The 15,956-nt window shown below is 39.2% G+C and overlaps 1 protein-coding gene across 1 annotated transcript; it reads left to right on the plus strand.

Moving 5' to 3' along the window:
• Positions 1-317: 317 nt before the first annotated feature.
• Positions 318-2,476, plus strand: LOC120259019 (pentatricopeptide repeat-containing protein At1g50270). Its single transcript, XM_039266543.1, has 2 exons — positions 318-2,179; positions 2,301-2,476. Exon 1 carries the CDS (start codon positions 326-328, stop codon positions 2,120-2,122), a length of 1,797 nt encoding a protein of 598 aa, XP_039122477.1. The 5' UTR covers positions 318-325; the 3' UTR covers positions 2,123-2,179; positions 2,301-2,476.
• Positions 2,477-15,956: the final 13,480 nt, after the last annotated feature.

Raw genomic sequence — 15,956 nt, forward strand, 5'->3', positions numbered from 1 at the left:
CCTCAGAGGTCCCTGTATTTTAATTTTTGAAACATATAGGTCTCTCTCTAATATAATTTGTCCTATGAGGTATTTTTGAAAACTTATATTTCTCAAAAATTAAAATAAAGGGACCTCCTAAGATTAAATTATATTAAAAGGACCCAAAAAATAGATTGACTATATTAGAGTGATTAAATAGGGCATTCTACCTTTAAAAAAATAGTTTTACTAATAAGTTTTTTTTAATAATATCCAATAAAAGCAGGGTTCCGTTTGTAAAAAACCAGACTTCATTTTTACGAAGCTTGAGAACTCCATGCAAGTAGAGAAAGCACGAACCTCAATGCTCGAATGCTCTGCGAAAAAGCTCCCACCTTTGCGCTCTCATCTGCTCTCTCTTCTCCGCGAATGCAAATCCACGCCCCATCTCAACCAAATCCTTGGCATCCTCTTCACCTCCGGCCTCTCCTCGCATCCTCTCTCCATCACTAGCCTCGCCAGCGCCGCTGCTCGTTCGATGTCCGGCGGCATTTCACTCGCTTTCACCTCCGCTGCGTTTCATCAAATTAGATCGCTCGCGTCGCCGGATGCTTCTCCTTGGAATGCCATGATAAGTGCTTGCTCTCTGCTTTCTTGCAATTCGAATGCCGTTGATTATTATGCTCTGATGGTCCGTGAAGGCGTGATTCCTAATCAGCATACTTATCCTTTACTTTTGAAATCCATGTCTGGAATTGAGAGTAAAAATGTAAACTTGATTCATTCTCATATTGTGAAGCTTGGATTTGATTGTGATCCGTTTGTGAGTAACTCTTTAGTGGCATGTTATGCTGGCGTTGGTGATTTGGAGTCTGCCTGTGAGGTGTTTGATGAAATGCCTCAGAGAGATAGGGTTTCTTGGATTGCTTTGGTTCATGGACATATCAAGTGTGGTTTAGCAGGGAAAGGTTTGAGTCTTTTTGTGCAGATGAAAAATGATGATGTTGAGATTGATGAGGTGACTATTGCTACTGTACTTAAGGGTGCAGGGATGGTTGGAAATGTTTGGTTTGGGAGATGCATTCATGGTTTCTATTTGGAATCTGGGAGAGTGAAGTGGGATGTATATCTAGGGAGTGCTCTTGTGGACATGTATGGTAAATGTGATAGTTGTGATGATGCTAGGAAAGTGTTTGTAGAGATGCCTTTAAGGAATGTTGTCACTTGGACTGCGTTGATCGCTGGTTATGTTCATTGTAGTAGATTCATGGATGCTCTACTTGTGTTTCAAGATATGCTTGTTGAGCGATTGATACCGAATCAAGTGACAGTGATTAGTGTTCTCACCGCTTGTGCGCAATTGGGGGCATTGGATCAAGGAAGATGGGTCCATAACTACATCAGGAGAAGCAAATTGGGATGTGATTCTATTGTTGGGACAGCATTAGTAGACATGTATGCAAAGTGTGGATGCATAGACGATGCACTCGCAGTTTTTAATGGCTTACAGCATAAAGGTGTCTTCCCTTGGACTGCCTTGATTAACGGGTTGGCGACACATGGACTGTCTGTCGAGTGTTTGGATCTATTCTCGCAGATGCTGAAGGAAGGGGTGAAGCCGAATGAAATCACATTAATAGGTGTTCTTTGCGCATGTGCACGCGGAGGACTTGTAAATCAGGGCTGTAAGTATTTTGATCAAATGCTTACTGATTTTGGAATCATGCCTACGGTAGAGCATTATGGATGCATGGTTGATCTCCTGGGGAGAGCAGGGCATTTGGAGGAAGCCTTGTGTTTGATAAAGAGTATGCCGATGGAACCAAGCCCCGGCATCTGGGGAGCTCTATTTGGTGCCTGTATGATCCACAGAGATTTTGCATTAGGGGAGAGGATAGGTGAACATCTTGTTAGAATGCAACCACATCACAGTGGTAGATATGCACTTTTAGCGAACATGTATTCGAGTTCGCAGAAGTGGGATGAGGTTGCAGAAATAAGGAAGGCGATGAAGGAACAAAAAGTAGAAAAGAGTACAGGATGTAGTTGGCTAGAAGTGAATGGCTCTTTACATGAATTCATTGCTTTCGATCATTCACATCCTCAATCTAAGGATATATATGAAACCTTAGATGCCATGACATTACTAATGATGGATTAAAACTCATTATTGGCGCATCATAAACCACAGTTCATCTTTCCCACGGGCAGTTTTGAGGTTACATGAGCTGGATTCTTACGACCCCATTGCTTGTGTTTTTCGCATTTTACAGATTTGATTCTTAATAATCATTTCATTGCCGCTGAATGCAATCTGAAGTTATAATGAATTGTTGCAGATTATCTAGATTCTCATGTCTGCATGCCGTATTCTGAATCAAATTGTGATTGAAACGTGATCCAACACTTGTGAATACAGATTGAATTCAGAATCCATACAGTTCTCCCTTAATTGAAGTTACCAGCAATTTAAAGGTGTGTCCAGCTTGTCTTAACTTGTATTCTCAGCAGACATAATATATCAGTGTCTATTTCATTATAGGCTTAGAAGAACAACTAGCTCATCTTACAAAATTAAAATTTTAGGAAACTTGGTTTTCTGTTTGGAATTAATCACAGAAACCTACACGTTTATTCGTCCTGATCCACCAATTCTTTTTCGGAATCTAACCAAGTGCGTAGATTGCTGTCTGGTGGTACTTTCTGGAGCGAAGCTGCCATCCAAAGCAAGCCGAACCTCTTTTTCGCCAGTGCTGACGCAAGGCTATAACCCCCTGCTATGAAATAGTCCTTCTCGCTTGCCACCTTGTTCTACCTCCTCTAGTCAATCTTTTGATTTTAAGACAATCTTAATAGGACTTCCGCATAGCCAAACAACCTTCGGGTCTATTGATATATGGGTCGCTGATAGAGCTCTCACTGAATGGTGAGAGTTTGATTCTCGGCTGAGGGCACATTACTGAAAATTATAAATAGTAGTTGTGTATGGGTGGTTCTAGCGTCTACATGAGCGCGGCCCCGTCCTCACTGTTTCCATCGAGCATGCTGGCGTTTCGAGTCTCCCAGTGGATTCGCCCACTCCTCTTCACACACAAAAATAGGACTCCCGCATAGATGGCTTGCTGCTACCGTTTTGATCTGAGGCCATCCCGGTCTGGAGGACCCAACACAAGTATTCATCCTTAAAAAGATGAAAAAGGTGTGTTGCCGAAAGCTTACCCTCTTCCACAGCCAATAGGTCTACAGTTGAGCTGCCTTGACTAGCGGGTCTATGTGATGGGACTTCAATCTAAACTTCCTATTTAGCTTTGGCTTATGAATTCTGCAATCTGATGACATTAATTATTAAGGGGCTGTTTGGTTGTCTGTAAGTGAAATTACAGTGTAAGTGAAAATGCTGCATTTTTATTTACATCACTGCTGTTTGGTTTGCTGTAATTTAAAATGCTACATTACTTTTAATTTGTTTGGTTTGATGTAAGTTAGAAGATATGGTCACCATGTAAGTAGAGGGGGTGAGATTACCCCCAATATACTGTATTATTATTAATTATTTAATGCATTTAAAAAAATAATTTAAACTAAAATAATTAATTTAATTTAATTTTTAAATTAATTAAATGATTTAATAAAGTATTTATTACATTTAAAAATAATAATCAGAAACTCAAATAACTAAGCCAAATAATAATAAGAAACATAAATAATGAAACACTAACTCTAAATAATTAATTTAATTCTCCCCATCTACTCTTAACACTAATGTAAATTAATTAATTAATTAACTTAATAATAGTTTTATTAAATTAAAAATATATATAATTCTTTAATTTTATATAAAAATATTGTTTTAATTAAAATTAAATACAAATTGGTTTATTTTAAATAAAAATAAATAAATTTAATAAAATATAAATAAGTATAAGTTTAATTATATTAACAATTGATTACATGTAAGTTTTATTTTCTTTTAATGCATAATTTGGAGAGTGAAGAATGGTGATTTTAGCCCAAATGTTTTGCTGCATTTCAACTTACAGCAAATTTTTGCTGTAAGTTGAAATGCAGCAAAAGTACACAAAACTGCAAAACTGTTTACATGTAAAACTGATTTCACAGCAAACCAAACAGCTTTTTACATGTAAAACCAGTTACATTACAGCTACTTACAGCTAGTTGCAGGTAACCAAACAGCCCCTAACATAAATACTTGCAAGGTAGGTTGTGCATCATGACTTTTCTTTTCCCAAACTTTTACAAATTCTTGATGACATTTCCTCAAAAATCAGATCATGACCCTTGTTTATTAGCAAGCTCATTGAGCTAGAGAGGTTTGTTATCCAATCTTTTGAATCTCTGTCAACAATAGCTTAGATTCCACACATGGAAAAATAATTTCTTACCTAATTTTTTGGCTTGTGTTTCTGAATTTTAATTACTTCTTTACTTGAGTTACAAACAGTAGATATTTTTGCTTTTTTTTTATTTTGTCTTTTTTATTTTTTTAATTTTTAATTTTTAATTTTTTTTTTATAAAAGGAACCAAGAAGACATGCTGCTTATGCAAACATTGGATTAGATAGAAAGCAAAAGAAGGATTGTTGTATCAAGTTGTATGACAAAGATTGTGTACAACGTTTCTAGAAACCATGTGCAACCGTGTCTTTTCCAAGATAAATGGAACAAGTGGGAAAAATGTGGATCATTGTTTCTAGAAAACCATGTGAGAACAATTTTTAATGACAGATGTGAATGATCGCGAGGTAGGTGTGTTTGTGGAACTGAGAATTAATCTAGTCATGTGCCCTCACCTAGGGATGTAGACCTCGAGTGGTAAGCCTGAACCCACACAAAACCTGCTATCACTGTGTTGCAAGCGGAAGGATTTGAATTTGCGTAATGAAAGTCATGAGACGTACTTTCATCTCTATCTGATTTTTGGTTTTTATTTCTATTTAATATAGTTTTTTTAAAAAAAAATTGTATTGATAATTTTTATAGGTTATTGTAAACTCAAAGCTTCATCGCAAGGTGATAAATAAATAAAGTAAATTATTTATTAATTTTAAGATATTTTCATGATCAACTATTCTATGTCAACCAATCTCCTTTTCTATTAATTTATTTTTAATCTTAATGGAACAAGTTATCAATATTTAAAAATAATAAAGAAAAAAAGGAAAAGAAAACTCAAAACGATGCAAGTGATCTTATTCCAAGACCCTAATAAATAAATCTTGCATCTCTCAAGTTAATTTTTTTAAAATATATTGATTTGTAATAAAAAAAAAACAATGCCTTACCATCTTGTTTATCAGTTATATATGTATATATATATATATATATATATATATATATATATATATATATATATAATTTTACTAAAAAGTTTTCAAGTTAAGCACAAAATGATCTTTACCATGCCATCATTGTCATGTGGCATCACCAACAGGCTAAAACACAAAGATCACTTGTCACTAATCCATTGGTTTTTAATGTCACATCCAATGCTTATTACCATTATAAAAAAAAATTATAATATTATAAATAAAAAACATCTTTTTAACTCTAATGATCATATATATATATATATATATATATATATATGTGTGTGTGTTAAAATAAAATGAACAAGTGGGAGAATGGGGTCATGAGAAAACCACTCAAAGAAGTAACATGAGAAAGCTTGGAGAGATGGAGCAACTACCATAGACTTGGTCATAGAGAAAGTTCATATTCCCACATATATATATTGATGTCGGCATTAATTAAAATTAAATGTTGTCGTTGCATAGATAGGATACTTTAAGAATATTGATAAAGCCATTCTTTGTTTTTTTATTTTATTTTATCTAAATATTATTTATATATTAAAAACTAAAGTGAATAAATTACTATTTATTAAAAACTAAAAGACAAAGTATTAGGAAAATAATGATAATAATAAATGCATATTTATTCTAAAAGAGAACTAGTAAACAGAGTTATTTGCAACAAATAATAATAATAATAATAATAATAATTCAAACACTCAAACTAAAAGTCAACTTTGACAATTTGTTTTGAAGATACTATAGTTTTCCACTTCTAAAACTTAGTAATCAAGTTATTTCAGACAAATCTTTTTTTAAATATTGTTTAGGGCGTTCTCAGAAACCAATCCCTACGAGTTACTCTCTTATTTTTTTTCATATTAATAAAAATATTAAAATTTTAAAATTTTTAAGGGAAAATTACTGTTCACCCATCGTAATTTTCCAAACTTCCCAAAAACCCCCTCCTACTTTTACACACCCCGGACAGCCCTTCCGTTAGTGTTTAACTTCCCTATTACCCCCACTCGCTCACTTCAAATGGGTCCGTATGTGAAATCCCATTTTTGGCCTTGAAAATGGTGGGAAAAGGAAAGCGCAAATCACATCATGTTCGGACCTTTTCAGAAAGGCTTTTTGCTTGGTTTCTGATAGATAATGCATAGGGAGTTGCATTACATCTTGTTGTTCTCCCTCATTTCTCCTCATTTGAGTTGTTCGACTTCGATTCACTCGTTGCATATACGGTGAGAATCTCTTCGTTGCTATCAGTTTGACCATTCAGCAGGAGTTTATTATGGCAACTCATTTGTGCTAGTCTGGGTGAAGTTTATCATACCCGAAATATATAAATCGGTTTCTCCAACAGAAAATGAAGTTGATTTCCATCGGATTGGTCAAGTGTACTTCATCTTCAAATGAGCTGTATTCGATTTTATTGTCGAGGCAGAGCATGTGCCATTGTCGTCTCCGTTTGAAAACGAGTTCATTTCGTTGTAAAGTTCTTCTCGTTTATGGTTATCTTTTTGTATATTTTAAATAATATTTAACTATTTGCTATTATCCGTTTAAATATATTACTAATATGTTTAATAATTGTCATATCCGTTTAATACTTGTCATCTCCGTTTAACATTATCTTTACATGTATAACTTTTCATATTAACGTTTAAATTATCAAAGTCTCTGCGTAAAACGGTGATTTTTTTCGTTTGATCTGAATTGTTGGCAGGTGGCACGTGGCAGGTGGCAAGGTTATGGTATCCCGTGCATTAGAATTAATGACGGCATTAATTCTTATGCATGGTAACATAAATATCCGAACACCTGTTCGTTGTAATCAGTCAATGTCGGTCCACTGTGTGTTTAATTTTTTTCTCGGATATGAAGAGTCAGCCTGCTTGTGGACTTCACATCATAAATAACCAGGAAGAACCCTTCCCATGGACAACCACTCGTCGTCGTCCTCATCATCATCCTCCTCTTCCTCCTCTTCCCATGGACAACCACTCTATCTGAAAGGATGTTTCGTGAACCTCCTTCCTTATCTTGAGAATCAATCAGCCGTAATCACGCAACAATTTAAACTATCTTTTCTTGCCCAAGCCGAAATGCTCGCATAATTGCCTGAATGCAGAGGATTCTCCAGCGGTGGATGACGGGCAAGCAATTAAGCGAGCTTTTCGACTTGGGTAAGAAAAGAAAGTTTTCACGTATTGCGTGATTGCGGAGGATTCTCTAGAGGAGGGAGGTCAGGAAACATCCTTTAAGACGGGGTTGATATTTATCACTTGAGACTTTTTGTTACCGTTTAAGAACATTACGTCAGTGTACAACTATGTCGTTCTGTGTTTAACTGACAGTATCTTCGCTTAAGTCCGACCATGACACATTGATTAATAGTCGTTTTCATGAATGTGTTTGTTTAACATTTTTTTTAATGTTGCACGTTGTGCAGATTCAAGTTGATGCGCATGTTATGCAACCGCTGTGAGCATTCGAATGTACAGACACTTGTTTCGTTATACGAGGGTCGAGTCGTGAGTGTCCAAAGTCCTTCTAAATGTTGTAAATGTTGTAAATGTTTTGTAAATGTTTTGTAAATGTTGTAAATGTTGTAAATGTTTTGTAAATATTTTGTAAATGTTGTAAACGAATGTTTTATTTGAATGTGAATTCTGAAATTTAAACAGAGACCTAGTAAAAATAATGTGGGAAACAAAAGAACGTCATTGTAAACAATAGAAAAAGTTAAACAATACTCAAGTTACTCTTTAAACAATGACAACGGTGTTTAAGAAAATACGTAAAGATGTTTAAACAGTGACCCAGGAGGTACCCATCTTAAACGCGATGTCAGTGAAAGCATTCAAGTTAAACAATAACATATATTTAAATGTTTTACGTATTATTTACATGATATAGACTTTATTTAAACCGGTAATCGTTATGTTAAACACTATATGTATCTGTTTAAACATAAAAAACTTGACGGTTAAACAAATACTCATGTCGAGCGATGACAATACGTCTTCATCGCGACAGTGGCATATATTTTTCCTTTTTTGCCCTTCTGATGAAGGGAAAAATACCGCCCAATCACATCACGTCTAGTCTAACCTCTATGCACTTTTTGGTCTTCATCGCGACAGTGATATATATATATGCACTTTTTTTGTTTGCCTATCTGACTGCTGTTTGTTATTTACTTCTTCTTCTTCTTCGGCTTATTTTTGTTCTTCATTTTATTTAGTTTGTACGATTTGGTTTTCGGCCGATATATTATCGAGAGTTTTTGTGGTATTGCTAGATTCAACAGGGAGGGAAGAGTGCTAATGTTCACGGCTCAGACTTCTTGGGAGTTGGTGTTAGCTGAGATATGTGAGCGATGGGGTCTCGAAGTTTCTATTGTCAGGGTTAAGTTCATCACACAAGATGGATATAAAACGGTTTGCCCAATAGAAAACGATGTTGACTTCCAGCGGATGTGTCACATGCACTCCATCTTCAAATGTGCTGTAGTTGATCTTGTCGTCGAGACAGAAAATGTGCCATTGCCGAATCCTAATGAAAACGAGTTTTACTCGTTGTAAGTTCCTTCTCTTTTAATTGTTCCAGTTGTCTGAGGTCATTAGTGTTTAAATATGTCTGTCACTAGTTAACATCTTGTACTAGTCGTATACGTTATTAGTTAACTGCTTAAGTATTTAATTTAACGTTTAAATATTGTCATTATCACTTAAACGTTATATTCTCCGCTTAACATATTGATCTTTTCATTTGACTGAAGTGTTGGCAGGAATTCAGATTCTGCGAGTGCTCCAGTTCATCCCCATGGTGACCCTGACGGCGTGGGATGTCTTCCTTCCTCGTCGATCATTCCGCGTCTGTCGCTGGATATTGACAATGTTTTGACGGTGTCGAACATTTCAGGGATGTACTTCCAAATCATGCAATCAAAAGGAATTTTGACTTCAAATTCATAAAGAACGAAAAACATCGGGTGACTGTGGAATGCGCTGCCGATGGTTGTCATTGGCGCCTTCATGCATCAAAAGAGTATAACAAAAATACTTTCAGAATCAAGACAATCAACCCGTCACACACTTGCGGTGGTGGCATAGGTTCGGCGTCGCATCCGAAAGTGTCCAAAAAATGGGTTAGCGCACGAGTGATTCAGAAGCTCAAGGACCGTCCCTTGTACAAGGCCATCGACATTCAGAAGGACATGTTGCGGGAACATGGTGTCCACATACCATACAAGCAGGCTTGGTTGGGAAAAGAGCATGCCCGGGTGGTCCTCGACGGCAGTGACATCTCTAGCTACGACTGTTTGCTTTGGTATGTGGATAAGGTGGCTGAGACAAATCCCGGCAGCGTTGCGATCGTGGAAAGAGACGGTGATCGTTTTAAACGTGCATTCTTTTCTTTCGCGCGTGTATTGTGGGATTCAAGAGGGCTTGCAGGGTCACTGCTTCTCGATGGTACACACCTCCCCGGGAAAAAAATATCGGGTACACTCATCGGGTGCCACAGGGAAAGATGGAAAACAATGGTTTTTTTCCATGTCGCCTTCGGTATAGTCGACAACGAGACCGATGCCAATTGGACTTGGTTCATATCTAAGTTAGGCGATGCCTTATACGAGGATGGAGATTATCATGAGATAATTACCTTCGTGTCGGACAGGTCCAAGGGCCTTGTGAGCGCAATTGCGAGAGTCTTCCCTTCGTCGCCACATGCATACCGTCTTCGACATTTGGAGGCCAATTTTATGAAAAGCCAATGTCGAAACTTGGGAAGGCATCGAGGGAGGAGTGTCGATCTATATGCTTCCGCATTGCGTGGGCATCCACGCGCTAAAAGATTTCGACGATACCGTGAATGAACCGCAGCCACATCACCCAAGCTCATCACGCTTGATTAATAAACGGATATGGCACATGGTCGATTATCCGCTCGAGGTGATCGTGGGGTGAGATGTATTCAAACGTCGCGAGTCGTTCAATGCTTGGATCAAGGAAGCTCGCTCATTTACCGGTGACGAAAATGGTCGACTCCCATAAGGTCTCACGAATGTTGGTTTACACTTAACATTTAGTGTCACCCTTTAAACATTCTCAATCTTTGTTTAATTACACTTATCCGACTTTTTAAATATTAATCCTTTCGCTTTAAATATTTACAATAATGTTCAAACATGTTTACGAATTATTTAACCATCAACGCCTTTTGTTTAACCTTATTTGCCGTGTTCAAGTTGATGCGCATGTTATGTAACCGCGTGAGCAAGCGAACAAATGGGAGACCCTACTTATGCCCGACATACATTCGAAGGTAGAGATCATTGTTGAGGACGACCGAAAATCTTCGTGTTGGTCGTCTGTGTCGATGATCGTTACTGAGTGATCGACCAGGCAAAGAACTCCGTAGATCTCGCCATCGTAACTTGTTCACGTCGGAGGTGGCAAGTTTATGGTATCCCTTGCAAAACACGCTTGCAGCAAGAATAATGCGCATGCACACCAACGTACATCGATTTATTAGCGGGTACTTCACCGTCGACAATTACAAACCGGGCGTACAAGGAAGCTATATTCCCCATACCCGACGATGACAGCCTTCGACGGAAATCGTGAGCTTCGCTTTGCACCGCTCGCGACGAGAAGGCAGCCTGGGCGGCCTAGATGAAAGAGGATCGAGTCGCAAGCGTTTGATGTCCGCGAGTTACATTGCAGCCGCTGCCATGGATCCGGTCACAATCGACGATCTTGCAATGAAACTGTCGCCGACTAGGCATTGTAAATAAGCCGACGATGACAGGGAAACATTGTGTATTGATGGGCAACTTTCCATATTTAAACTCTTACTCTTTAACCCGAATTGAATGTATTTAAACAGAGACATTGTTATTTTAAACGGATACACTGTAAGTTGAAATATTTCAACTGATGTTTAAACGATATATGGTATATTTAAACAATGAAACGGAAATGTACACAATTACAACGTAAATTAAACAATGAAATGAAACTGAATGAACGCGGCTGCCATATTTAAACTGTTCTCATGGACGCCGGCTGCCCTCCCCTCTTTAAGTATGCGGGTAACATACCTTAATCTGAAATATTTCTAAAGAGAAACATTGTTTCTAAAGAGAAACATTGTGTATTGATCGGCAACTTTCCATATTTAAACTCTTACTCTTTTCGATGAATGCATTTATTTAAACAGAGACAGTGTTATTTTAAACGGATACACTGTAATTTGAAATATTTCAAACTGATGTTTAAACGATATATAGTATATTTAAACAATGAAAGTGAAATGTACACAATTAGAACGTAAATTAAACAATGAAATGAAACTGAATGGAATTTAACCTGCTTTACAATTCAAAACAAACAAAATTTACATTTAGATATACAAGTCATGTTCTTCGAAAACAAAAACAATGAATTGAATTTGTCCAGGTTTACACTCGAAAACAAAAATTGACATTGAGATATACAGGACATGTTCTTCAAAAACAAAATTTAACCCGCTTGTGACGACCCCCCTTTGTCATGGACACCGGCTGCCCTCCCCTCCTTAAGTATGCGGGTAACATACCTTAATCTGAGGTAAGGAACGCTCCGTCTGCATGTAGTCGTAACTTCTCACCCCAAAGTAATTGCTCGATAAACCGCGATGACGAGACTGGCGCAATCGACGCTTCCTTGTTTTTTGGCGTGGGGTTTCCAAGTCGCGCACGAGCGGTACTTTGCTGTCGCCGACCGCTCGAACTCCATATCGACACAATTGTCGAATAGATTCCACTGCCGAGATATGCAAGTCGAGATTAGAATACCGATTAAATACCAAAACGTATATTAATCGGACATAATTAAAGAACTTACCATGTCCAACGCTGCTCTTATCGTCACTCTGACATGAAGAATAATGCCTCAGATTCTTGTTTATCATTGTCCGTGACTGACGACATGGAAGTGGCCATTCATGATTATCGGGAGGATGACAATTTGAACTTCATGCAGAGTTGCGACAAAGATCCCCGACCATAGCCATAATTGTTTCATGTGCCGTCCCTCGCTTTGACATAAACAACAAGTAAGCGGTCCGGTGATGGAGGCGCGCTTTGTAAGGATATGGCTTTTTCGCTCAGCGACTTTTTGTATTATGCATACGAAAAGCGCCCATCACATCATCAGCGACCATCTCCTTCCCCTCAAGCAAAGCGTGTATAATTTGTCGCTGTGAGTGCCGACAAACAGTCATTCTTCCACACGCATGTGCCGAGGTTAAACGATAATAGTATATAATAAGACCATATTGTAAATATTTAAATGATATTATCAATTGTTACATGATATTATATATAATTAAACGTTAAGTAGACAAAGTAAATGATAACATAAAGGCATTAAACACTATTAGAAAAATCGTTAAACACTATAACAAAAACCTTTAAACAATATCATAAAAACTTTAAACTTACCCGGTCCCATAGAGCAGCTGAGGAAGATCCTCATCAACTCCTCGTCAGATTTGTTAAGACGCCGACATGCCAACCCATTTCTTCTTCTTCGAATAAAAGCTTTCCCGAGCCGCCCTCGTCCCATTTTTTGATTGGCCTTGATCATCTCTCTCGCTGCTCTGGCTCGGGGTCTTCAGAGATCATCTTCCTTCGATGCGGGACGATGGCGACAAAGCATCAACCGCAGCACATCCTTACATGGTTGTTCTTGTTGTGGGATTGTGTCCGCTCGACGCGGGACGACGGCGACAAAGATCAACCGCAGACACATCCTTACATGGTTCTTGTTGTGGTGGGATTGTGTCCCCGCTTGATGCGGTATCGTCGGCCACCGCCACGGCCACGGCAATGCATTCAACGATCTTCTCAACCGTGGCCATGACAACATCATCATCTGGGAGACACACCCTTAACTTGTTCTTGATCTTCGTGGATTGTGTCCATCTTTGATGCCGCATCTCGCAAGACCGGGTTCCACCGGTCGAGGATTTTCATCAAGAAGAGAGTTAACGACCTTCTCAACCGCAAGCAACGGCCACATCATCTACGATGTCCTCCACCGTCACGGCCATGTCATCAACGGCGATGCACTCGAGAATAAAGATCACCGATGGTGTTGCTATTGTTTCATCGTCACCGCCGTGGAGACAGAGGCGATTGTTCTCCCTTTTTCGCAAGTCTTCGAATGTGGCCGCTTTGAACGACCTTCCCGATGATGTCGCTCGCTGCCAAATTCGACGCCTCGCTCGTCCCCGGTGCTTCAGCTTGAGGGATGGCGCAACTGGCCAGGAACGCCCTTCCAGCTGCCTCAACACGAGCGACAAGCCGAGGAAACTCGGTCATCAATATCTCGCATGCCTCGGATAAGAGTTGCAGCGACATCTTCGCCTAATGTCGCCGGTGGGCCGCCACGGCCGGAGGGGCCGCCATGGTCTGGGGAGCCGCCACAATCGGGGACCGCCATTGTCGTGGTAGGGGGTTGTTGCAATCCGCCGGTAGGGGAGGGCTTCTCCCTGGCCGAGGAACGCGTGCGCGGTGGTGGTCGGAAGTAGGAGAACGGCGCCCAGCAAGCACGATAGAGGCCGCCCTCTCATCCCGCCTTCGAGCAAGTGGTTCCCTGAGCAATAGCATCCATCCGCTCGCTGTCCCCAACAAATATTTCTTCTTCAAAGATTCACGAACCAACTCAGAAAACTAACATATGTAAACCAAACAATTTCAAATCAAATCATTCATTTTTAAAACTATAAAAACTATATTTAAACAGTAGTGTTTATATATTTAAACGTTATAGAATATAATTAAACGGAGAACAAAAATATTTAAAACCAAGATGAATAATAGTTAAACGGTAAATACTAAAGTTAAACGCTAAATAAAAATGTTTAAACATTAAAGACTTATGTTAAACATCGTCCATGATTTATTACCTCTTTTCCATCGAGCGACGACAAGTCGGGTTTCTACCGTCGCTGCTTCCTAAGTACTTTCACCGTAGCACAAAGATCCTTGGGATCTTCACGAAACGGACTTTTCTTCCCCTGCTCCGGCCACCAGAAACCGGACGTTAAGCCGACCGAGCAACCCTTAACGTACTCCCCGTGTTGGTCTTCTTCCCAGCCAGATCTATCTCTGCACTCGAGCGGCCGCCAGGAATATCCTCCATAAGCCACTTGTGCGTCGCCGCGCCTACGCGATCGCCCCCATGGCCGGTAGATCATCGACATAATCAACGCATCCAGCTCGAACCGAAAGCATGACGATTTTGGGAAGAGGACTGCACCCACGAGGTACACCATCGAGTTTGACAAAATTATCTTTCTTCCCTCTCGTCGAACAAGTTGCACCGTGAGTGCTCTTGATGGAGTCTCCGCCTCTCGTGAGGTTTTTGATAGATACCTCCCTCTCGAACGCCGACCGGGTTTTTCTTCTCTCGAAGACCACCGCGCCGCCATCGCAACGCGTACTCAAGAACGAGGGCCACATCTTGAGGTCTCGAAAACTCAGCAGGCTTTTCCCCGATCCTCGAATTTATTGGTGCGACCATCGCACCTTTGCAAAAAGAGAATCAAGAAGGGCCCTCTTGGTATATAGCTTCCCAACTTAACGTCGCAAACGGGTCCATCGAATAATCTCCCAAAGGTCGAGGGGTCATGTTATTTTTTTCAATTCACCAAAAGTCTCCACTACATGCGTCAACAGCATCGCCCATTAACTAGGTCGACCGCCATAATCACCAGCTCACGATAATAACAACACATTCAACACGCAAGATTCACAAAAGTTTAAGCTAAATTTAAGGTTTTTAAACCGTAAACTCCTCGCTTATTAAACAGTAGATATCAAATGTTAAACGTAGACCCAAAATTTTATTAAACGTAGACGAGAATACTTAAACAAATGACAACAAAACTTAAACCAGTAACATCTCATTTCTTAAACGCCAACCTCATTTGTAAAACCGCAACCATATCAAATGAAAGGGAAATGTACATTATAAATATTACATAAATCATAACAATCGAAAAACTTTTTTTCGATAGTGTATATGCATCTAAAAATGCAAAACAAAACAAAAACCCCTAGCCGAGAAATCTCCCTAGCAGACTAACAAAACCCCACCGAGAAATCCCCCTCGCACTTCAATATCTTCCAACAAAAACTAGAACACAAAACAAAACCGAAAAATCTTTCTTTGTAAATGTGAATCGCTTAACATAAAACCATACTCAATACCTTAGATCGCAAACTCGATGAAATGCCAACTAGTCACATGGGGACTCTCCTTTGAGATACCGTGGAAAGGAAAAAGTCAGAAATACAGAGGCTTTCACTGCTGAGAGACAACTTCGAGACAAACTGGAAATGGAAGAGTCAAGACGCGAGTCGAGAAAAAGCAAGTAAACGGCTCCAATAAATTGCCTCTGGGTTACCCCTACTGAAAACCACCCCACTTCCTCTCAAATCGCCGAGACTGGTCAGTAGCCCACGACTCCCCACGCAAGGGCATTTTCGTCCATAAAATTTGAAACTCACTCCGCTCACATCCGCTATAGTGGTTTGGGGGTTTGAAAAACATAGAGTTTAAAAAGCCGAGGGGGTTTTTGGGATCGTAAAACTAACGGGGTGTTTTTGGTAATTTTACA

This window comes from Dioscorea cayenensis, chromosome 1 (assembly GCF_009730915.1).
Source record: "Dioscorea cayenensis subsp. rotundata cultivar TDr96_F1 chromosome 1, TDr96_F1_v2_PseudoChromosome.rev07_lg8_w22 25.fasta, whole genome shotgun sequence".
Taxonomy (NCBI): Eukaryota; Viridiplantae; Streptophyta; class Magnoliopsida; order Dioscoreales; family Dioscoreaceae; genus Dioscorea; species Dioscorea cayenensis.